The sequence below is a fragment of the Drechmeria coniospora genome, chromosome 02 (assembly GCF_001625195.1).
Source record: "Drechmeria coniospora strain ARSEF 6962 chromosome 02, whole genome shotgun sequence".
NCBI classification, from domain to species: domain Eukaryota; kingdom Fungi; phylum Ascomycota; class Sordariomycetes; order Hypocreales; family Ophiocordycipitaceae; genus Drechmeria; species Drechmeria coniospora.
This window is the reverse complement of record NC_054390.1, coordinates 4171875-4195364: the sequence shown is the minus strand read 5'-3', so window position 1 is coordinate 4195364 and position 23490 is coordinate 4171875. Positions and strand designations below refer to the sequence as shown.

Below are 23490 nucleotides of genomic sequence, written 5' to 3'. Positions count from 1 at the left end.
ACAATAGCGAGAGAGCATTCACTCTCTGACAACTATGGCATTACAAGAATTTCTAAATTAGCAGGTCCTGGCAAAACCTGGACCACCATGAATATCGTCCGCTTCCAGGCCAGTAAAATGGTCTCTATAAACCATCTTTGAACGACATCGACGATGTAGACCAGCGCCCTGCGGCCACTACAATACTTGTAGTGGCTTACAAGAGCCCGCTTCTCATGTCCGCTTTCCTCCGATTTTTTGGCCTCTGCGATTCTCCTAGCCGCGTTTTCCCTCCAGGTACTCTTTGCTGGATGCCTCGTCGTACCCACAAGTGTTTACGAAGTAACGAACCCTGCCAGCGTTAGCTCATGTCATGTGCGTTTGCGGAATCTCACACACTTTTCGTCGGCTGTCTCCTCCTGTCGCAATTCCTCAAATGCCTGTTGACTCTCTACCCATGCGTCGGCTCGCTCCCTGGGGTTGATCTTCTTCACCCATAGTCGGAAGCTACCGGTGACTGGCCGGTGATCGCTGACCCGTACTTCGTGCCTCTTGTAATCCAGCTGCTGGATTCTACCACGCCCCCGAAACAGCAGCCGGTCGCACCAGGCAGGGCTTCTTCTCTTCTCGCTGGTATCGTAGTTGTCCGTCCCAACGTCATACTTGTAGGTTGGAGCAAACGTGATAGGCAGCTCGTCAAATGCGCGTAGTCGAAATGCAGGATTGCGCCGACGTGCGACCAAAAGCTGGTCACGCTCCAGCAGCTTAGACAGGTTCCCTTGCTTGACGGCCTTGACCACGGTGTCGCGAGACATGGTGTCTATGCGATAGTTGAGGTCGCCATTCATAATGCAGAGCTCATGGTCCAGTATCATGGAGCCATCGCCGCCGCCGGTGTACGTGTCGATTCGCACATCCGGGTTGCGTTCGGCAGGAAACATGTTCGTGTCGAGGATGGCCGCGACATCGTTGTGGCGGGAGTTGGACTGGGACTGCCCGGCAGCGAGATGGCAGTTGAAGAAGCAGAGAGAGGTATCGTCGACCTGAAAGCGAACAACGATGGCCCCTTTGTTTCCGTGCAACCCCCCCATGCCTCGCTTCACCTCGGCATGGCTCAGGTTGCCAATCCGGTCCCGCAGCGAGGATTTGACGAAGATGCACGTGAACAGGCCGACGAGGGGAGCAGAGTGCAAAAGGTGATAGAGATCATCCGCAGGCGTGAATTCATCGAGAGTCTTCATCAGAAAATCACGCCAGTCGCGGTACTGGTGACTCATCCGTTCCTGTTCGCTGCCCTCCTTCTTCTTGGACGACTTGAGAAATCGCTTCGCCGTGGCGGTCTTGTCCTCCAGGTCGACAAGTTCCTGGAACCCGAAGACGAAGATGTCCGGTAACCCGCTGGACTGCACAAGGTCCCGGAAGAAGCTGGCGTCCTCATCCGAATAGCGGAGGCTATGGGGCGTCGATGCTCCCGCGTTCCACGTCATGATGGTTGCCTCTAGTTCGTCGAAGAGGCAGTAGCTGGTATCCTTGGACTTGATTTCCTCCTCGAGCCAGTCGTCCTGCAGCAGCCCGTCCCATACCTTTACCTTGTTATCGGCACCCAACGAGAGGACCTGGACTCGGTCGAGTCGGTACGAGCTCGCCGGGTCTGCCTTCATCTTGAGGATGGGCTGATCGTGCGCCTGCCACTCCTTCTTCACGGTCCAAGGGTTTTCGCCGATGTCATAGACGCACACCTTGCCCGTGTTGTAGGCCGCCCACATGTACATGCCGACGCCAGCGAGCGCGTTGATTTTCCAAGAGCTCACGTTGAAAATTGTGAGACATGAATAGTCAACGGTAGAGAAGACGCTAATCTTGCCGTCCACATGACCGAAGAAGATCTGGCCGGGATGGGTTTTCATCTGCGTTCCAGCGCTGACCTCGCCGGCGCCCTCCGCCGTCAGTGGTCGGATGAGTACCTGGAAGGGCTGCGCTCCGCCGCCCGAGGGGGAAAAGACGCGTATGGCCTTGCCGACGACGTGCCAAAGCTCGTCGCCGGCGACCATAGAGAAGGTGAGCCCTCTCGGCAGCTTATGGCTCTGGTGCGGTTGACCGGCCAGGTTTGGCACTCCATCCGAGTCAGGACCCCATACGTGGAGAGTGCCCCCGTCGTCCAAGGTCCACAGCTCGTTATAATGCCGGTATATCCGTATCACCTCGCACCTTGTGTGAACGCCCCCTTTGCTCCGCAGAATGCGCTGCGTGGCGATTTCAACCTCCATGATCTCGCCTATGTTGGTTCCGATCCACAACATGGCACCTTCCGAGTCTACATCCTTGCCGGGCTTAAACGCGACTGCAGTGGCCCTGACGCCCTCGGTATGAGCCAGGCTCAACAGTTGTTCCCCATCGAGGATGTTCCAAACTCGCGTCAAAACTCCGGTCGTGCAAACGAGTTCTCCGCATACATCCAGAGTTCGCGTATCATACTTTGTCTGTATCTCAGAGCAGCCCTGTTTGAAGTGAGGGGGTCTGCGGTTCGCGCTAGACCCATCGGGGTACGTCGAGATTTGGCTGGGCGGCTTCGATTTGGGGGCGACAGGTTCAACGGTGGAGGTGGTGAAGGAGGTTTTGCTTGTCGTGGGGATTGGAGATAAAATGCCTTGGTTGTCTCGATACGATCTTTCGGGTGACTGGTGCCCAGATGGAGCACCCGCAAGTTGTCGGTTCGAGGGGGGGGGAGGGTGACGAGCCGTCATCTCCGGGTCCGGGTCCGGACGTCGACCGGCAGGGGCAGATGCAGGGAGTATCTCGGGCTGGTGAGTGCCGCTCTTCGTGGGTCGCAGAGGTTTCGCGGGCGGCATCTCGGCGATGCCGGGGGTCTTCTGTTGGGATGCTCTTTGCTGGTACGGTTCGGTAATCTTGGGTTTCGGCGGCTGGTCGCGGTTGTCTCTCGTGCGCTGGGGGGAATTACGGCCGCCATGGCCGTTGATGCCGGGCTCCAGTCCAACCCGGTTGGCGGCGAGGGAGTGGTGCGCATGCGGCGCCTCGAAGCCGAGAGGATCTGTTTTGGACGCGACGAACGCATCAGGTTGCAAGTGCGGCCTCGGCCGAGCGGGGAGGATGGGCCGTGGCTCGTCGACCAGGGGGCTGCCGGGCGGGCTGCCGAAAGGAGACGTCTCTTGGGAAATGCCGGCCTTGATCGAGGGGTTGCCGCCTCGTGCCTCCGGAAAGCCCGGGGGTATCGACCGGGTCGCGCTTCGGTCCACGCGGGGGGCCGGTGGAGGCGGAGGTTGCTTCCCATCCCTTCGCGACTCGACCGAACGGCGGGGCGGAGGAGGCGACGGGGGCTGCGACGAGAGGTGTGGCGACTTTGGCGCGGCACGGGGCGAGAGAGGGGTTAACGGTCGGTTCGGGGTGCCGATGGAGTTCAGAGAGCCGCATGGTATGTCTGGACCGACGACGGAGACGGGGTCGAGGAAAGGGGACTGACCGCCAGAAGCGACGGCGGATGCTCGGCCCTTCGGCGGCGACTGCGGCGGCTGCACCAGCAAGGCTGGCGGCGGCTGGGCCATTGCCAGGTTCTGGGGCTTCGAAGCCGGGACTGGCTTTGTCGGCGTAGGCTGGGCCGGCACGCCATGCTCCTGGAGCGCCGAGGGTCGAGAGGGTCGGTCGGCGGCAAGGCTATCGGGCACGGCTGCCTTGGTCGGCGTCTGAGGGGCGGAGGACGACGAAGAATCTTGAGGCAGCTTAAAGGTTCGCAATCGCACCGGCTTCGGAGCAGGTGATATGGGCTGAGAGGACGCTTGCGGCTGCGCGGCCGTGGACTGGTTCATGTTCTCGAAGCGGGCGAGCAAGGAGGAGACAGGCTTCTGTTGAGGTCGTCAGCAGATTCGGCAGAGGCGGCACGGCGGCCGGGAGGTGGAAGCAAAGGCAACGCGTACGATGGAGGAGCCATCGGGCCCGTCATCCGCCGTAGGAGGCATGTTGCCGGTACGATGTCGACGGCGGGATCCTGGGGTCAACAGTTCCAGCTCCCATCACACCCATTCATTCCCGGTTGGAGGGGGATGGGGGGATTTGTCATGAGAGCCAGGCAGAGTATGAGGAATCGTCCCTTCTCCCACCGGCAAACCGTCGGCACGCGTTTCTTCCTTCCTGTCCTTCGCGAGACCGTTTCGTGCCGTATCGGATGCCTGGGGTTGCGTCGCGGGACGAGATGTGCTGCCTTGACCGCACAATGGGAGCGGTGAAATGTTGGGCCCGAACGGAAGCGCGCCCGAGGATTGATTTGCTTCAGGCCCGCGGTGCAGGCGGAGCCCAGAGTCCGCTACGGAGCTGCAAGGACAAAGACTCGAGCTCGGTGTCGCATGGGGAGCACGGATTGGCGATGGTGTTTGCTTCTGTCCTGGTGCTCGTTCGTGAAGAGAGTTCGGTGGCAGCCATGGCCAAAAAGGTGCCTTGGTTGGCACCTACCTTTTCGATGTCATACCTACAGTAATTAACCTATGGTAACTAAGATTGCCTGCCTGGCGTCACCGCACAGTATAAGCAAGTGCTCCATCCGTGGAAATGGGGTCGGCTTTCACACTGCGACACTGTGGATCCCTTCCCACGAGTGGTGTGATACACAGTGCGGACTGGCGCCCACGAAAGTTGCCTCGGGACCCCGTCCCACCCACTCGACTGAACTCATCCGATCCGCCCAACCCAGTAAGAAAAAATAAAGCAAAGGTAAACCTATAGAGAACCTGCCTAGCCATGGGTCACTTCACATCATTTTCACTTGCATACGGAGATATTTGATTGGTGGTGCATGGGGCGATGAAAAGTGTGCATCATGAGGCATACCTCGCTTCTCTCTCGGTCACTCGGTCATGCTAGTTGTGATTATAAGTAAGTACAAGAACTTGCAACTACAACTAAAGTACATGTACTTTCCTGTACTTGTACATGTAGGTGTGCGAGCATGCGCTGTATTTGCCCAATCATCAGCAATGCTAGGTGTGCTGTAGGCACGGTGCTAGTATCCATTTCATACTATTCACAAGTACGGAGTACTCCGTAGGTGTATTATTAATCCATTACAGTGCAAGAACCGAGTACTGTGCTCTCTGTATTAATGCAATGCTGGTTGATATCTTTCTTGGGAGGCTTGAAAAGCCGTCAGCGTCTCTGCCACCCCACAGTTGGCGGTTTGATTCCGTTAGCGTCGTTGTGACGCCTGACGTCGTACGACTCCCAGCAGGCGTCTGCAACGACGTACCGCACTGATGGTAACTGGTATGAAGCACAAGTATTTTTCTGTACGAGGTACTCCGTACTACAGTAAGTATGTAGCAGGTAAGTACTGTAGGTACTACACCCTTACCTCACCGCTGGGCAGGCGGCGGCTTTATTGTCAAACTACGTCGTAATTACGTACGAAAGCTCAATCTCGACGGAAACACATCTTCGCCATCCCTGCGGATCAATCATTTCCACATACATGTGCACACTTCCTTCGACGGAATCCCCATCAGCTGCCTACCCGCACATCCGACCCTTGGCAAGATGAACACTGTAAGCGATGCCCCAAGACGTCGGCTTCGTCGAGTACTGATTCGCTCCAGGTCAAATCTTTCTGGTTTGCATAGCCCTTGCGGTCATCGAGAGCGCCTTGCTGATTCCATCGCACCCGTCCAGGCTCGGCTGGGGCTCCCTATGTGTCGGTATGTCGTCTTGCCCTCGGTCCTTCTAGCCCTCGGTCCTTCTAGCCCTCGGTCCTTCCCCTCCTCCGAATGTGCCCTCTTACATTTCCTCTCCAGCCGGCGCCGGCGCCTACTACTTTGCCAAGAAGGAAATCAACGCCGATCGCAGAGCCAAGCTTGAGCAGGCACGCAGGAAGAAGCAGGACATTCGATCGTTGGAATATGCCGGCCCCGAATCGACGTCTGCCTACGCCTCGGGCCCAGCGAGGACCGATACCGTCGGCTCCCCGAGCCAGGAGGCCACCAACGATCCCGCCCCGACAAGCCATGCTCCGGCTACGGAATCGCAGCGCGTCACGGAGAAGAGTAAATACGAAAGCAACGAGCCCTACCGCAGCCCAAAGGGCGATCGCTTCTCTTGAGTGGCGAGCGCCGCGGTAGCATCGGAGGCGTCGTTCCCGGACACTGTATCTATGCACCGGACTTGCGTTCTTGGACACTGTATCTATCAACCGGAGTTATTGGCAAAGGCGGCATCTTCTCCTCTGCTCTGCAAAAGCGGGTGACGGAAGTGCCAGACCTGGATGCTTCCCAGCTCGTTTGGTACAACTCGGATGCCAAAATGGTCCCTGTGACACCGTCACGGCATATGCACCCCAGCTTCCAACTCCATTGGATGTGCTCTGCCGATGCCACCCTTCACACCGCCTTCTACTACCCGATATCGGTCCTTTGATAATGAGATGCGCTTGAGAATCGTCGAAATGCTTGATTCATATCTCTGGAGATCCAACTACAGCCTGCCTACTGCGAGACCTGGTCCATCCGTCCCGTGGACCTGCCAAAGCCTCGGGCGTCATCTGCCGAAGCTTAGCCGCATGCCCCACTGTACCAAGTAGTCTCAACTATTAGCTGTCTGCCGCCGCCTAGAGGTACCAGGTCGAGGCTACAGCTGTTAATCGTGTAACTGCTATCTTTCTGTCGAGCATATCAGCACCTTCACGAACTCACGCCAAATATTGCCTACGCAACCTCCCCCCGGCTTTGCACGACCCTCAAAGCAACTTGGCGCGCTTTGCCACCGTCGCCACCATGACGACGCCCGACCTCATGCTTTCCAAGGCAGCCCTCACGGCGGCGCTCATTCGCCAGGACCCCATCGCCTTGTCTCGAAATGCCATGGACGAATTTGTCACCGTCATCAACAAGACACTCAACGAGTGCTCGCGTCCCCATGTTCAGGTTTGCCCAAGCGCTCAGCAGCAGTCTTTTCCCTCTCTCGACCCGTTTGCCGGATTCGCTAAACTTGTTTCCGTAGGAATGCAAGAACTGGATTGTCGCCAACATTGTCCCCTCCAACGGACGAACTACCCTGCTCGCCAAGTTTCTCGCCGCGCTTTCCGACAGCATGGACCGAGACGTAAAACGACCCAGCGTCAAGAAGCGGAGGCTTCACATTCTCTACATTGTCAACGATGTCCTGCACCATGTCGTTGTGAGGCAGGGAAACCGCGCCTTTGGAATTGCCTGGAGTGCCCAGCTGCCCGCCATGATCACCGCCGCAGCGTTCTTTGACAACTGCCCTCGGCATCTGGCCAAGGTCAACGATCTCATTGCACTCTGGGCCGAGAAGGATTATCTGCCGGCCGGCATTCTGGATCGACTGAGAAGCGCCTTCCGATCTGCGTCGAACAAATCATCGGGATTTCCACTCCACCCATCCGATGGGCCTCCTCCGCCTGCCAACGACGGAGCCCACACCCGTTCAGCCTTTCACGGCTACGCATCGGTTCCCTGGCACGGACAGCCTGCCGCCAGTTGGCTGCCTCAACTCGCTTGGGGCGCCACAATGCCTGTCCGTCCGCAGGCAATCTGCCGTTTGGAGCTGGAGCTGGCCAGGGGGGACGATGAATACGTCGAAGACCTCGAGGAATCTGTTAGAAGCGCCAGCGATCATTTGCAACGACGAGAGGCGAGTGATCTGTCTCGGGCCACCACGGGTGCGCTGGGTGATGTGAGCCAGCGCGACATGGCGGAGATGAAGATGGCTGCCCGCGATTCATACTACTCCTGGACGCGAGCGCAATGTCAGCACCCAAAAGATCGGCCGTCAAAGGCCGGCAGAATGACCGAGGCTCGTCGTACTCGTTCGAACGAGAGAAGCATATCACCACGTCGTTCCCCATACTCTCGGTCCCCGAAACGACCCAAGTTTGGCACAAGGTCTAGGAGTCGCAGTCGAAGTACGGCCAGCGATAGCACCCATAGTGCTTCACGATCTCGCCGCAGATACTCGTCCAGAAGCCGTAGCCGTAGCCCGGCTCGAAGGCGCGGTCGATCTCGTAGCCGGTCATCTCGATCTCCTACCAGTTCACGGTCTCGTTCGCATTCCCGGACGAATGTCGCAGCGCCTCGAAGTCCGCAGAAAAGCTCATACCACCACCATGGAGCCAACCGTAATGCAGGGCATTACCCCGATTCCGGCTCCAGTCAACAAGAGATTAACGCAATGCCTGCGATGCCTCCATCGAGCATGGAAGCCGTCCCTGTCCCGCCGCCGCCTCCGATTGGATATCAAGGAACCTTTCCGCCGCCGCCACCTCCACCCCCGCCTCCCCAAGGCTGGAATACAAACCAGCAAGACTTTTTGCCGCCGTACATGGCACGTGGAGAACGGTCCACCACGAGACCAATGCCTCCCCTTCCACCACAGTCGTCGTTCAACAGGGCCCAGCAGTTCAGTAACGGCTGGGGTCAGGGAGGTGGCCAAGGCGGCGGCGGTGGTGGTGGTAGCCGCGGAAACCGTGGCTATGGCCGAGGCTATGGACAGCGCGACCATGGCAATTTCGGTTCTAGGTAACTCGCGGGAGGAGAGAAGCCCAAGAATCACGATGGCGATTCCAAGTTGACAAAGCAGCTTGCAAGTTGCGAGTGCCACAACAACTTATGCATATATGCCTCCTTCATTTCACCTTCGATTTCCCTCAACATGGGATGCCATGCAGCGGCGCGCTCATCGTCTAGCACGGACGATCTGCGGAGCATGTGCAAGGTAATCTTCTTCTTGTCTGCAGAGCATTTTTACGTCTTTTTTCTACACAGAACTCTCCGGGGTCATGCTAAACACAACGTGCAACTAGGATTTGACACTTGCGTTTGGGAATTTGATCTATGAAGGATGAGCTTGAGCTCTGCACGCCCAGGCGATGCAAGGCTGCGAGGAGCTATCACGAGAAATATGGCTTAACGAGGAATATCGTGGGCAACGCGAGCTCTCATGGGCAAAGTATAGGCACATGAGCCTTTATCAATGTAATGGGAACATGTGCAACAGATGTGTGCATGAATTTGCATCAACCAAAATCAAGCCCTGTCATCATTCCGTGTACGTACGATCATGAACACAGGGCGCGAAAAGAAGAGCGCGTAATGAAAAAAAAAAACGGGAAAAGTCTATCCGAATCGAATGTTGGCCTGCTACTTCACTCTCCCTCCACAAATCACACCCCAAGACTACAAATCGAGGAAGGGGAATCACACGCGACACGAGAGGCATGCCCCGTCCCCATTTCCGAACATCCGCTGCACTGCCCTGGACATCATGGCAGCCAGCTAGCACGATCAGCTCACACCATATTTTTGTCGACTTTCCGACCCGTTACGCCAATATCCTCCGCCGATGTCCTCTTGTCCTCGGCTGGGAACTGCAGTTGAATAAAGTGGGAGAATGCACAACGAAGCATACACGATCGTCAATCACAAACAGGTAGAAGGAATCCATCCGTTTTTCACCTCCGTATTCAAAGTGCAGAGCCTTCCACCGCGGAACTCGGGCGATTCCTGGTGTCAAGGGCAAAAAGGAAAACAAGGGTCAAGTCTCAGAGCTTTTGTTTCATCCGGTACGATTGATGGTCGTGGTCGTCAGAAAGAATCATCAAAGACGGAGCAAATCAACCCAGGCGCTCACTCAGTAGAGTCGGCATGCCGAGGCTGATCGAGCCCAATATTGGGCCGCGTTCGTTGAGTGCAATGAGCAATTTGTCGAGAGCGTTCAAAAAAAAGGGGGAGAAAATATACGGATCCAGACTCCGAGGCTTCATGCTGGTCGTTGAGGCTGGTCGTTACAGTTGGTTCGCTCGCACCGCCATCAGACTAGAGCTAATGCCCCAGATCGTTCGTCCAGCTGCATGAACAAAGAGACGTCGCTTCATGCCCGTGTCGACTTATCGACTCCTGGTAGAGCCAACAGAGCTTTGCCTCTCGTGAACGCTAGGTCTCTGGCCGGAGGCGTCTTGAAGCTTGAGAGAGTCAAGACGCTTTTGGTTGTCGTCGGTAATGGGGTCGACCTCGTCGAGGCGAGGCAGCACTGCGGCCTGGGGACGAGGGTCAGCGTCAACGACACCGCCGCCGAGCGACTCCCTTCGCTGGGTCGCCTGTTCGCCCAGGGCGGCCCACTTGCGCTCTCGCAGCGCCTCTCGCTCGGCGGCGCTGTTTTGCTGCTCGGTATAGTCGTGCGAGCAGTCATCGAAGAGCTGAGGGTTGATCTCCATGAACAGCTTCATGGCATTGTACACCATGCCGTGGATCGTCCTGCACTCGTCAGCGGCATGCCAGCCCAGGGAGAGGGAGAGGGGGTCGGCGCGTTCGTACCTGTTCCAGTGACCCTTGGAGTTCTCGAAAAGGGGTGCGAACATGATGGGCAGGATGATCTCCACATTGTCGCTCACAAGGTTGCAGAAGTATTCGTTGTTCCAGAAGTACAGTGCGCGCTCGGCGACTTGAAAGTGCGGGCTGGCGACGGACTTGGCCAGCTGGTGGAATAGAGGCTCTTGGACCTTGGCAAACTCGGCCGGGTCCATGACTTCGAAGATGTCCTCGACCTCGTTGAGGAACATGACCTCCTTGGTGCTGTTGACCTTGGGCCAGTAGCGCAGCAAGCCGAGGACAACCTAGAACGGTCAGAGAAGGTAAGGGTACGGGGGGTGAAGGGGCGGGGTTGCGAGGTGCTCGACTCACGTCCTCGGTCAACGACGCATCCTTTTCCAAGAACTGGACGATGCAGTAGGCCAGCTGGGGGTGATACATGCTCAGGCTCTTGGGCTTGTGCAGAGGAAGGAGGACGCGGGTGAGGAAGATCTTGTGCTCCTCCTTCAAAGGTAGGGCGAATCCGTTGATGATGGAGCCGAGGATTTCCAGGAGCTCGGCTATTCCGTTGAACCGTTCGGTTTCGTAGGTGAACTGAAAGAAGACGTTGTTGATGGAGCGGCGAATGAATGATCGGAGGTTCAGAAACTTGCCGTAGATGCGGTGCAGGGTCGTCTTGAGGAAATCGCGCTCGCGGGGGTCTTCGGAGTCGAAAAGATCCAAGAGCTGCAGGACGAAGCTGTGGTCGATGTAGGCCTTGGCGATGTTGGTGTTGAAATCCTGACTCTCGATGAAGCGCAGGAAGAACTCGTAGACAACCTGGATGTGCGGCCACGCAACCTCCAGAACTGGCTCGTCCTCCTCCGGATCGAAAGCCTCGCCCTGGGGGTTCACGGGCGGAGGAATGGGCCGGAACAGATTCTTGGCAAACATGTCGACAACCCGAGGGTACATAGGCTCGGTGATAACTTGCCTGTTGTTGGCGACGTAATCCAGCAGCTCGTGCAGGGCAAGCCGCTTGATCTCCTTGGCCTTCATGTCGGCGCTTGCATCGTTGAAGTCGAAGATGACGTTGCACTGGTCAATCTTTTGCATGAATAGTTCCTGCCGTCTGTTCGGGGGCACTTCGTGAAATCCCGGCAGCTTCTCCAGCTCCCGGTGGACCGAGATGTCGAAGCGGGAGGAGTGCTGTCGCCGGGGCGTACGCAGGCCCTCGGGGATGGCATCACGGTTATCGATGCCCCGGTGGATCAGGAGCGACGACTTCTGGCCTGCCTTGGGAGGGGCGAGGTCGTGAGGCATCGTCTCGGCAGCACCCGGTGGGGGGATATGCTGTACAATTTTCGTCGGGGTTAGCCAATGCTTGAGCGAGCACGCCTGCTCGAAATCGACAGGGCACCGCGCGGGGGTTGCGGTGTCGGCATCCCTGCGTGGGCGACTTACGCCAGGCGTCGGGCTGATGACGACGGTGGGGGTCATGCGGTTGCCCCCGTTCGGACTCGAAGCGCCACCCATGGAGCCGAAGCGATCGGGCATTCCACCCTGCTGGGTGATGTTTGAGAGGCTCGAGGGTTGACCGAGGACGCCGTGGTCGGCTCCATGGGACGCGTTGGGCGGCAGCGGCTTGTTTCGAATGTCGTTGAGGGTCGAGGTGGACGAGGAGGGCGTGAGGACCGGGGACTGGTTGGACGAGTCCCGTGGCGAAGGAGAGGATGTGCCGTCCTTGGAATCCTTGTTCTTCTTCGAGGACTTGCCGGCGTCCTTGCCTCGTGAGAGCTGACGGGTGGGGAGGCGAAGTCAGCGACGCAACGGCCAAGCCGTCTCCCAGTGCGTGGGTTCTGCGGCTCGCACACGGGAGAGGGAAGGGGCACTCACCACCCGTTGGCTGAAGCGCTTCATCTTGGCCGACGATGGACTACAATCGCGGCCTGCACTCGACGTACGGGAAGTCGTGAGCTCTGGTCTGGATGGAGTGGGGCACGGCGGCGGCAACGGTCCGACGACGCGAAAGACGAGAGGGGTTGGGATGATGTCGCTTCGAACCGCGAAAATGGACCTTGACGAAGGAGGACGTGCCGGCGGCGGGTCGTCGTGATGGGGGGAGAGGGTCGTGACCGAACCAGATCCGATCCAGGGACGGGACGAGGGCTGCAGCGAGGGCAGGGGATCAAATCAGGCGGCGGATGACGCGACGGCCGGCCTGAGCCAACGAGGGCCGATAGCGATACTCCCACCAAGAGCCAATTGAGATGTCCTGGCAGCCGGTGATGCGCTGCTCCGGAATATTGGCCCGCCGGGTGCGATGTTGGGCACAGTGCTGGGTGCTCGTGGATCGTGTCGTCGTCGTAGGTCGAGAGTGGCGTGTCGGGAGACGAGTGGAGCGTCGAGCGTCGTAGGTCGAGCGTCGAGCGTCGAGTGCCTGCGTGCCGAGCGCTGAAGGTAGCGCGGAGACGAAGCCGACGAGTGCGCCCACGGAAGAGGGGGATAGGTGGTGCGTGTGAAGTTCGATGAACGAGATCAGGTAAGTAGAGGTAGAGAACCGACGATGGGGGCGAGGAAGGCGGGGGAATTCGTCCGCAATGCGTTTCTGGGCGTCAAAGTGAGCCAGCCAGCCTGAGGGGGAGGTGACAGTGCTAGGTGGAAAGGCAGGCCGCAGGTAGCAGGTACAAGTATTCGGTACCGCTGCTCGTGGCGGGCAAGGTAGCTTGTACACCGCTCCAGAGCTGGGCAGGTGGCTCTCAGGCAGGAGAGGATGGGCGAGGGGAGGAATCGGCCAGACGGGGAGCAAAATGGCTGGTGGTCTCAGGGAGCGGGGCGAGGGTTCGGAATGCTGCGAGGGTGAGAGGGAGGCGTTTCCCAGCGGCTGCCCAGGCACTGGAACCGCTGGCCCGGCGCTGGACGACGCTGTGGAATACGCTAAAGGGCTGTCAGGTCAAGGGACCAGGGGCCTCGGGCGGCTTCGCTTCCCTATCTGTACGTGAACGTTCTCTTCGAGTCTAGCTCGGACCTGTTGGCGAGGTCACCTGAACGAAGGAAGCTCGGTGAAAGTTGGACCGGCGGGACACGAGGGAGCGCGTGGCGATGCGGACTTTGCTTTGACAGGCTTCGAAGGAGGCAGAGAAGACGAAGATAAACAGGGTGGACGGCCGCTGATCTGCCTCTCTATTTACATGGCAGAGCTATTATTTACGTCTGGATACGTACATGTTCATGCTACTACAGTGCTGTAAGTAAGTATATCCTTGCTTGTACCTGTACAGTAATACTTGCTGGGCCGCCATTCATCTGCGGCTGTCGACGGCGAGCCTAAGTAAACGCCATTGGTTCTGGTCACGGGAGGAGACGCACGGACCAAGATCGGATCCGGAATACCTTTTTTCCGTCTTTGCGGAGAACAGTTTACCGTACGGAGTACTAAGTACTTGTACGAGCCTACTGTAGGTAAGTACGGCACGTCCAGAGGATGACAGTGCACAAGAATGTAGTAATTACGGAGGACGGAGTACATGTACTGGAGCTGTAAGTAAGGAAAGGAGTACAGGTACGGATTACTGAGCACTTAATACAAGTTCCTGCACTTGTACTGTAGTTGTACAGTAAATATAAACGCGCTCTGTACGGAGCACCAAACGGGACAATCATCTGGCTCTCTGTACTTCTTTTGGCAGTGGACATGGCTGCGCTCTAAGTACGGAGTAATACAGCATAGTACTTATACTTACTTCCTTGCCTAGTACGGAGTACACTGTACAGAGTACTCCGTAATACTCGTACACCACATGCAGTCTACTACAGAAAGAAGTACTTATGGAGCTCTTGTACGCCTGTGGGTATATGCACATGTGCTCCGTAAGGAGAACATTGGCACCTAATACTTAGTACGGAGAACGGAGCAGATAACATCCGCAGGACCCAAGCTACAAGTACGGAGTATTACTTACTCACTCGTACAGAGTACGGAGTACTGCTTTTATTTTTACCGCTAGGTATTACCTACCTAATAGGTTAGTACCTAGGTAGGTTAGCAAGTACGTACTAGGTAGTTGTGCAGCACGTACTGTATGTAGTAGTTGCCATTTCAACTAGGTACTAGGTGCCAAGTAAGTACTGCACTTGTACGAAGTACAACTACTTGCTGTATGTAGTAGTAGGGGTTCGAGAGGTTAATAGTACTAGGTACTTACGGAGTACTTGTGCAGTACGGTATTCGAAAAAGCACTCAACGTCGGCCCTTCGGTTTGTCCCATCGTCGTGAGTTGGGTGGCGCTGTGAAGACGATGTCGCGTGGGCCAAGCAGGATATAGACGCACCTCAATCCATCCATCAGTCGAAAGCTTGCCTCACCACCGTCACGCCCTTGATCTCCCCCCCAGACCAGCCGCCTCGTGATCAACCATTGCCTTGCTGCGTCCATAGCAGTCGGCACTCATCGTGTCCTGAAGATGGCCTCTTCGTCGGAGGCCGACGACGACATGTTGGTCGAGGACGATGTTCTGGCCGACGACGACGATGTTCCGGCTGACGACGATGACGTTCTGGCCGACAGTCCAACCCTCCAGGATGAGGGCGCCCCTCGATATGCCGTACCGTCGAGGTACCTCGCCGCGGTGGAAATCCCGGCCGTCGTGGAAAACATAGAACGTGCCGTGAACGCATTTGGCCGCGTCCCATCGCTGGCACACGTACGTTTAGAACCATGACCATGACCGTTCTCGGTCGCGGCAACGTGTCTCACCGGTGCAGGTTCTGGATCCCTCGAGGCCTTCGCTGCCGCTGTATCTAAACCCGGAGAGCCCTTTTTGCCCGCCCGTCATGTCCCACAACGCCAGCTCGCACAACGTCGTTCTCAAGGTCGTCGTCCCCAAGCGCACAGGTCGCAGGCGGAAGCGAGGCAGCCACGGTCCTTGGCAGGGCGACGTCGATGTCGCCGACGCGAGCGCCGCTCCGCAGCAGGTCTGCTCCGTCGGCCGCCTCGATCAGCCCAAAGTGCTCCGTCGAAAGCTGGCGGACAACGTCGACGAGTACCGGGTGGAGGCCGTGGGCGTCATCAAGCACACGCATCGCTTCCGAGGCTTGGCCGACTTTTACTGGGACATGTCGAGGTCCCCGTTTGCGCAAAAGTACGCGAACCAGGTCTTGCCTGGCGACGGTGAGAAGCCCCCAGGCCGAGCGGTGGCCGGCGAGCTACGCTGACGGACCGTCGCCCTGGCAGTGCAACAGATCAAGAACTTCAAGTTCGAGCCGGGCATGGACCTGAGGCGGAACGTGGACATCATCCCACCGCCCATCTTCACGCACATGAGCCTGCCCTTCAACTACTACTATTCGCAGAACCCCTACGTCCGCAACACGGCCGACGGGGGCACCATCAACACGACGGCGGTGAAGCAGGTGGGCTACTTCATCAGCGCCGAGGACCCGGCCCCGACGCGGCCCCAGCACCCGCCCGACGTGACGGACGCGAGGACGATGGAGGTGATCGCGCAGCTCGAGGAGGCCTTCCAGCACCGCCCCGTCTGGACGCGCCGCTCCCTGCTGAACCACCTGGGCGGCAAGCTTCACAACTGGAACGAGCTGAAGAAGTACCTCAACTACACGGCCTACCAGTTCAAGGGCGGGCCGTGGAGGGACGGCGTGGTGCCCTACGGCATCGATCCGCGGACCGACCCCAAGTACCGCGTCTACCAGACGCTCATGTTCAAGCTGTCGAGGAAGACGCTTGGCGTCAAGGACCAGACGTGGGCGGCTCTTCGCAGGTCGCAGCTCAGCCTGCAGAAGAACTACGCCGAGGACGAGTGCCACAGCCACGTGTTTGACGGAGAGTCGTTCCACACCGACGGCAAGGTCTGGCAGGTGTGCGACATCACGGACCCCCTCCTGCAGGAGCTCCTCGACAATGCCGAGGTGCGGCCGACGTGGGACATCAACAGCGGCTGGTACCACGGCGGGCTGTGGGCCAAGGTCAAGGCCATCATGAAGACGAAGCTCGTCGCCATCCAGTTCGATCGGAAGCTCACGAGGGACGACTTTGCCCCGACGCTCGAGTGCGGCGACCGGACGCCGGTCCGGGCCATGTCGTCGACCTTTCACCTGCCACTGCCGAACCTCAACCTGAGCAAGGAAGAGCTCACGGCTCTGCGGGGCAGGGAGCCGCCGAAGAAGAAGAGTTCGGGCTACAACGTGCGCATTCGAGAGTTCAGCAAGGGCGCCAGCGTCGGGCCGGACCACCGGGCCGGACCGGGCAGCGTCGCCCAGGACAGCGCGGCAGCGACGGAGGAGGACGGAATGCCGTACGAGGATGACGAGGAAGACTCGGGAAGCGAGGCCGATAACGGCGACTACGAGGACGAGATGGTCTACCCCGACCCGGGGGCCTACGCCGACCCTGGTGACGGCATCTATCCTACGCAACAAGGACCCTACGGCGGGCATCACCGTCGTCGCGGCGGCGACTACGACACGGCCGATGGCGGCGTTGAGTATTACTCCCCCGTCATGAGCGGTGCCATCTACCCAGAGCTTGACTAGCAGCTGACCATTCGATTGTTTCCATGCCTCGAGTGTTCTCGACGGCTCGTGGTGCACGTTGCATTCGTCCATGCCAGCCTGTTGGTGCTCGTTCGTGTGTCTAGCACGTGAATCTCTGGCCTCTATGCACTGACGTAAGCCTTGATTAATCATTGATCGATGGTCATCATGCATCGCAGCACGCTGGCACGAAGGAGCTAGCAATCTGCAAACCTAAGCACCATCACAACGACGGCGTTAAGCTGACATGAGAGAGGGGGGGTCCCTTGGTGTCTATATTAGAATCTCGACTCGATTCCGCTCCATGGTCAACTTTCTCTTCCCTCCCACCCCTGCTTTTTCAGGGGCACATTCGCAGGCGCATCAACACGCACGCACGCACACACACACGCACACACGCACACACAAGCACGCACACATAAGCACGCACACACATGCACACGCACACACAAGCACGCACACACATGCACACATCCTCAAATACAAAACCAGTCCATAACAAGCACGCACAACGAGCAATAACAGCTGCGCTGCCTTGGTCCTTTCACTCTTGTCATCGCGGTTGCTAACGCTGTTGCTCTTGGCCGGGACAAGCATCGTCATATACAGAACTCTGTTTCCTTCACACAAACCCTCATTTCCCTCCCAGTTCATCGCGGTTGGTCCCTACGCAGAACCTATCTTCAAGATGGCCGCCAGATCTCCGACGTACGACCAGCTCAGCGAAAATGCGCATAGCTGGGACAATGACGAAATGAGCCACGATGAAACGGCGGCCTCACGCTGTATCTGCAGTCGCTGCACACGGAATTGCGTTTGGGGTACGGATTACAACGAGCATTTGCAGCCGAATTGTAGCCTGAAGAAGGCACTTTTCTGCCCCGGGTGCCGTCAGGGCCCCTTTTGCCGTGGGGGAGACCTCATCGCCCACATTGAGACGTATCAGTGTGGGCAATCCGGCTTGGACGACGGCGACCAGCAACGTGACGAAAACGTCGAATCTACCAATATACTAGAGATGATTTCCAGCCAGCGCATCCGAGGCAACTTCGCACCCAACATACATTCCGGCCTGATTCCCGATTCCGTGGAGCCATGGCGTTGGGCCGATGGCTCTTCGACGATGGCTCAGCCTCCCGACTGGCACGATGACGATGTGGCGGAACAATCGAGACGTGCAAGGCGGTATGATTATGCTCGCTGTGGAATGTCGTCGGCGACGATGAATGGGGTCGAAAGCAAGGCGAGAAGGACGAACTATGGGCACAAGTCCATCAGCGCCATGGATTTCCTCCTCCGCAAAGATGCCACCGTGGAGAGCAGTGGTCCCATCAAGCTTCCCGGAGGCGAGGGCGTCACCGACTGGGGTGCCGCCAGAGACGAGGGCCTCCGGTACCCCGCTGCATCCCGCGTCTGCGGTGACGGTTCGCCGAGTCATCCTTACGAGCGTCCGGCGAAGAAAATACGGGAAGGCGAGGAGAGTTACAGGGCCATGTCTTGCGTGGACTCGCTGCCGTTCGACAAGAAGCATGCCGACCACCCTAGTCATCCGGGATTCAACGCGCTGGACTACTGGAACACGGACTTGGAACGTTTCAAGTGCCCGAGGCGCGATTGTGGGTAAGTCTGCGGGCGAACAAGTTGCGGGACGGGACATTGGCACTGACTGCCTCGCAGAAGGCTCTTCTCTTGCCGTCACAGCCTTACCTACCACCTCAAATACCATCCTTATGACACCAGAAGGCACCAATGCCCAGGCTGCGGCAAAATCTTCAAGCCTCTTGCCGCAGTGACAATTCACTCCGAGGCTCACAGTGCCCGGTGCCAGGTTCGACATGGAGAAGGCTGCAGCGTCTACATGGACCATGGCGATGGTGTCAGCGCGGGTAGTGCACCACACAACGTCGCCAACAATGCGGCCGAGGACGATTGGGGTCGGATGAGTCTTGGAGAGGAGGACGAGAGTGCGCCTGCAAAGAACCCTCGGTACGCACCGGGTGATGTCTTCTGGTAATGGCACTCTCACGAAGATGGGATGACGGATTGTTCTTTTTTTCTTTCAACAATGTACCTACTAATGGCTCGCTGCGTGACGTTCAAGGACTTGATATGCGACAGGATGGCGAGACAACATGGCTGAGCTCTTGGAGGCGAATGGCTAGGCAACAGTTTGACAACAGTTAAGCAATCAAGTCCTGGCGTTTGAAGGCAATCGAGTACTGGCGTTTGAAGGCAAATAAAGTCTTGATTGACTGAGAGTATGGACCGGAGCTGTGTCTTTTTTGCTCATGTCGAGGGAGCTTCTTCCATTGTTCTCGCATCTAGCCAGATTTCCAGAGCTGGCTCCCATTCCGCGTCGGTTTCCATGATTTGCCCTTTTGCAAAATTGAGTCACTGTTAGGTGCAAACTATGTGCCTACTGGCAAAGCATAATTACTACGAGCTGAACACAGCCGCAGGGTATGCCCATTCTACCTGCTAGGGTCTCTTCAAATCAGTCACTGAACAGGCAGGCTAATAGGTCGATTCATGACTTGTCCCTGAGGCACCGTGGCCTTGGATCGCCCACCTCGGTTTCCTCTCCAACTGTGCATTGCTTCAAAGCGTCCAAATCCAACACAGATCGACCATTGCGACGAAGCACAAGGTACCGCTGCCAAAACTACCCTCGTCCTTGCCATCTCCTTGTATTGCGAGAGTCCAGATCGTCATGAGCAATTCCTTTGAACAAGCTGCGGCCGTCCAAGCCCTGATCACAGGTTCGTTCCCCAGTGCCCCTTCGGAAGCGTATTCCGTGCCAGTGCAAAGCCGCTGACATTTGATCTCTTTTCGTTTCCTTGCTACCAGCCAACATTGACGTGTTGTACGCCGGTCAGTACCCGACCGTCATCACCTATGCCAACGTTCAACGTCGTCGCTTCCGTGCCAGCGTGCAGGTCAGGCAGCACCCCGGCTCAGCACGCTTCGAGGAAAAGGTTTCGGTAATGGTTCGCGAACGTCGGGGGCGTATTGGTCGTGGGGTCCTGCGTGCTCTCGAGCGCCTCTTGAGCAAGACGATGCAGATGCTCGGACGGCGTCAAGTACGTCAGAAGCTGGGGCGGCGTCAGGAGCAGCAGGAGCAGCAGAAGCAGCAGAAGCAGCAGAATCAACGGAAACAACGGGGACAACGGGTGCAACAAGTGCAGGGGCGGGACTGGTACGAGCAACGGGGGCACGAACAGGGGCAGCAGGAGCAGCTGAAATGATTGGAGCAGCTGGAGCAGCTGGAGAAGCTGGAGAAGCTGGGGAAGCTGGGGCAGCTGGAGCCAGAGAAACAGCGGCACGACCAGGAGCCAGAGGAGCCACCGGAGGGAGATGAAGTTGGCGTCGAACTCAAACCATTCCAAGAGAGCAGTGACACCATTCCAGAGTACGACTACGAGAACGAAATCAATATCGAATCCTACAAGGTGTTGAAATTCAAAACCGAGGACGAGGCACCAAACATCGAAACCTGCCGCACCGTCCTCGTCAAACAAGAGGACGAGGTCGGTGACGGTGTCGGCCTAGGTCCGCGCACCATGCTCAGATTTTCCCAGCACGAACATGAAGAGCAGGATGAAGGGTTGAAGAGATTGGGTGAGTTGGAGGGGATGGTGGACAAGGGGGAGATGGGACGGGTAACGATCGAGCAGGAAGTCCACCGACTGTGTGGCTGCCTCCATCTCGAGTGCTGGGACAGGGTCGTCGACATGTTCTTCTTGCAATGCTTCGACGAGACCAATCCGGCGGTTCCTTACAGGATCAGCGCCATCGACGCGGGAAGTTTGTGCATGGCCTGTTGAGCCACCCTAGCTTTACCGAGGGGCGGGTTCGTCTCCTGTCTTCACTGTCAGGCTGATGGGGAATCTGCTCGCTCTTGGCCCTTGACGATGGCATTTTATACCCAAATTGAAAAGTCATAAAGGCGGACTAGGCGATCCAAGAGTCATCGTATCAAATAATTTTGTCATGTCGTCCTGTCTCGGCATGCGTGTTCTTGCGTGGTGTGGATGTCGTGCATCACATTTCCGACAAAACGTGGTCAATCTCGAAGGCTCCGTCGCCACCGGGCTGGAGCTTTTTTGTTAGTTTCCAGAGTTTTTTTTTTGGCATTTAATTTTATTGGACAAGAAACCCTTCCCTTGTTCGGGCGTTTTCTCCTTGCTGCCAAGCTGAGTGCTTTTCTTTCGTCTCTGCCACCATCGTACATTGATGGAAAGGTGGGCAAAGAAAAGAAGTTTGAGATCCGACTCATTGTGTCGCCAAGTGCCCTCAAAATGGGCAGCGATTCGATGCAGATGCCACAGGCCTCCGAGAGAGTATACAAGAGGCTTTATCGTCTGCCATACCTATTCAGTGGTTCTTTTCAGGAAGCGAGAGAATGCAAGGCATACATTGCTGCGGCGGAACGAGGGGCGATTGCTCACTGTAGGGTAGGCCGCTCCCCGACGGCTCGTCCCCCTTTCTGCCCTTCCGCCTTCCTGCTGATGACCTAAGCAAGAAACACCAACGCATTGGCTGGCCATGACAGTCTCGCCTCCCGACACGACACAACAACAATCGGTGAAGCAGGCCTAATGCATCGCTGAACCTAAAGCAACCCGACAGTCCAGGCGTCCTCTTCACGTTCACCCACCGCTTACCGGAATGAGACGGTCGAACGAGCGATAACCTTTCCTCGACAAGGCGCCAAACACCGTAGCGTTGGAAGACGACGCGGAGGAGGCCCATCCGAGGCAGGCCACCATGGCCCGGCGCTGTGCGCGAAAGCTCGAGCGTGCCTGCTGCGCCTTTGCGACGTGCATTCCTCTCATCTTCGTGTACGGGCTGACGACCTGGGCCATCTGGGTCGTCGTCAACATTGGCTTCGTCACTCCCGAGGGCAGCTGGATTGGTACGTTTGCCGCTCGAGGGAACAGACTTTACGCTCACACTTGACTTTACCTCGATCCCCTCTCCCTCCCCTCCCCTCCCCTTCCTTCTATGCCCTCCCCTGCCTTCCATTTCACCCTCCTTCGACTTTACCTCGGCGTTCTCATCCCGGCGTTGGTCTCAAACGCACTCCGTCATCGGAAGGAAGAGTCGACGGCCACTGACAGAACCCCTTCTCTCCAGGCACCCCTTCGTCCGTCTTGGGCACCCTCCTCTATTTCCTCCTCAACTGGTCGTACACCACTGCCGTCTTCACCAACCCGGGCTCGACGACCAATAATGACGGCTACGGCCTTCTGCCGACACCCAATAGCCACCCGCCTGCGACGTCCTTCACCGTCAAGAGCAACGGTGAAGTCCGCTTCTGCAAAAAGTGCCAGGCCCGCAAGCCCGACCGCGCCCACCACTGCTCGACCTGCCGCCGGTGCGTCCTCAAGATGGATCACCACTGCCCCTGGCTGGCGACATGCATCGGTCTGCGCAACCACAAGGCCTTCCTGCTGTTTCTCATATACACCACCTTCTTCTGCTTCTACGCTTTCTCCATCAGCGCCACCTGGGTCTGGGGCGAGGTCGTCGACGACAAGACTCACTACACCAACGCCCTCATGCCCGTAAACTTCATCATCCTGAGCGCCATCAGCGGCATCGTTGGCATCGTCGTCGGCGCCTTCACGGCATGGCACATCATGCTGGCGAGCCGAGGCCAGACGACGATCGAGTGCCTCGAGAAGACGAGATACCTGTCCCCCCTTCGGAAGACGTACCAGCGAGCGCACGACCCGGCGAATCGGATCCCTCAGGCTGCCCAGCAATTCGTCGACTTTCACACCAACGCACTACCCGGCATCACGCGCCCAGAGGAAGGCGAGGAGCGACGGGCGACACCCGAGAACCAGGAACCCGACGGTTCTAGACCGACGCACATGTCGTATGACGAGAGGGAGCGCCTGCAGTCTCGGCAGCGCTACGAAGACTATCTCGACGAACAGGACTCGGAGAAGCTACCCAACGCCTTTGACCTCGGCTGGAAACGGAACCTGCTCCATCTCTTGGGTCCAACGCCGATCCTCATGGCCTTCCCCATATGCAACACCACCGGCGACGGCTGGACGTGGGAGGCCAGCCCGAGGTGGCTGGCGGCCCGTCAGCGCCTGAGGCTGGAGCGCGAGCAGCAGCGTGCGCGGGAAGCCAACGCTGGCTGGGGAGCCGCCGACGGTCCGGCCGGTCCGCCGTCGTCCAACGGACCCTCGCGCGAAGGCCATCTGTATCCGGGATCCGGGGACGCCATGGACAAGAAGCCGCCCAGCAAGGCCGACCGCGTCCTCGGCCGGGACCCGAACCTGTACGCGGATGGCACGCAAGGCGTCCCGATGCAGCGCCTCAGCCCCCGAGGCAGGACGGTCGAAGAGGAGCTCAAGGAGATAGACGACGAAGATTTGATGACGCCCACGACCATGACTTCGGAAGCGAACCGGCAGGAAGCCGAGCGTCGGGCCCTCGATGTTGTCACCAACGGTCGCGGGTGGGGCCGAGGCGGCGCGAGCGGCATGCTTCGCAAGGGCAGCTCGCCCGACGTCATCGGGCCGAGAGCGAGCCAGCAGTTCCCCGACGACGGCGTCGACTGACGTGGGCCCGGCCGCCGCCTGCCGGCTGTATGATGTATCTGATTATCTTGTTGATGTCACCACAGACCCCCGGCACGGCTCAG

The 23490-nt window shown here is 57.9% G+C and overlaps 7 protein-coding genes across 7 annotated transcripts; 5 read left to right on the top strand and 2 right to left on the bottom strand.

The window, feature by feature from the left end:
- Window positions 1-32: 32 nt before the first annotated feature.
- DCS_04283 (Inositol polyphosphate-related phosphatase) lies at window positions 33-3950 on the bottom strand (the record flags this gene model as incomplete). The annotated part of the gene is made up of 3 exons (XM_040801595.1): window positions 33-177; window positions 379-3836; window positions 3909-3950. The coding sequence occupies 3 exons, from the start codon at window positions 3948-3950 to the stop codon at window positions 33-35; spliced, it is 3645 nt and encodes a 1214-aa protein (XP_040656628.1).
- Window positions 3951-5517: 1567 nt separating this feature from the next.
- DCS_04282 (uncharacterized protein) lies at window positions 5518-6076 on the top strand (the record flags this gene model as incomplete). The annotated part of the gene is made up of 4 exons (XM_040801594.1): window positions 5518-5526; window positions 5577-5590; window positions 5650-5675; window positions 5721-6076. 4 exons carry the CDS (start codon window positions 5518-5520, stop codon window positions 6074-6076), a joined length of 405 nt encoding a protein of 134 aa, XP_040656627.1.
- A 670-nt stretch (window positions 6077-6746) lies between these two features.
- Window positions 6747-8514, top strand: DCS_04281 (uncharacterized protein; the record flags this gene model as incomplete). The annotated part of the gene is made up of 2 exons (XM_040801593.1): window positions 6747-6896; window positions 6973-8514. 2 exons carry the CDS (start codon window positions 6747-6749, stop codon window positions 8512-8514), a joined length of 1692 nt encoding a protein of 563 aa, XP_040656626.1.
- Window positions 8515-9877: 1363 nt separating this feature from the next.
- DCS_04280 (putative B56-delta regulatory subunit of protein phosphatase 2A) lies at window positions 9878-12197 on the bottom strand (the record flags this gene model as incomplete). The annotated part of the gene is made up of 3 exons (XM_040801592.1): window positions 9878-10603; window positions 10671-12074; window positions 12174-12197. The coding sequence occupies 3 exons, from the start codon at window positions 12195-12197 to the stop codon at window positions 9878-9880; spliced, it is 2154 nt and encodes a 717-aa protein (XP_040656625.1).
- A 2543-nt stretch (window positions 12198-14740) lies between these two features.
- On the top strand, window positions 14741-16826 carry DCS_04279 (Transcription factor IIIC, subunit 5; the record flags this gene model as incomplete). Its single annotated transcript, XM_040801591.1, has 3 exons — window positions 14741-14980; window positions 15042-15447; window positions 15511-16826. The coding sequence occupies 3 exons, from the start codon at window positions 14741-14743 to the stop codon at window positions 16824-16826; spliced, it is 1962 nt and encodes a 653-aa protein (XP_040656624.1).
- A 688-nt stretch (window positions 16827-17514) lies between these two features.
- On the top strand, window positions 17515-18840 carry DCS_04278 (uncharacterized protein; the record flags this gene model as incomplete). The annotated part of the gene is made up of 2 exons (XM_040801590.1): window positions 17515-18446; window positions 18504-18840. 2 exons carry the CDS (start codon window positions 17515-17517, stop codon window positions 18838-18840), a joined length of 1269 nt encoding a protein of 422 aa, XP_040656623.1.
- A 696-nt stretch (window positions 18841-19536) lies between these two features.
- Window positions 19537-23407, top strand: DCS_04277 (uncharacterized protein; the record flags this gene model as incomplete). Its single annotated transcript, XM_040801589.1, has 5 exons — window positions 19537-19585; window positions 19674-19906; window positions 20081-20630; window positions 21550-21741; window positions 21963-23407. The coding sequence occupies 5 exons, from the start codon at window positions 19537-19539 to the stop codon at window positions 23405-23407; spliced, it is 2469 nt and encodes an 822-aa protein (XP_040656622.1).
- Between the last annotated feature and the right edge of the window lie 83 nt (window positions 23408-23490).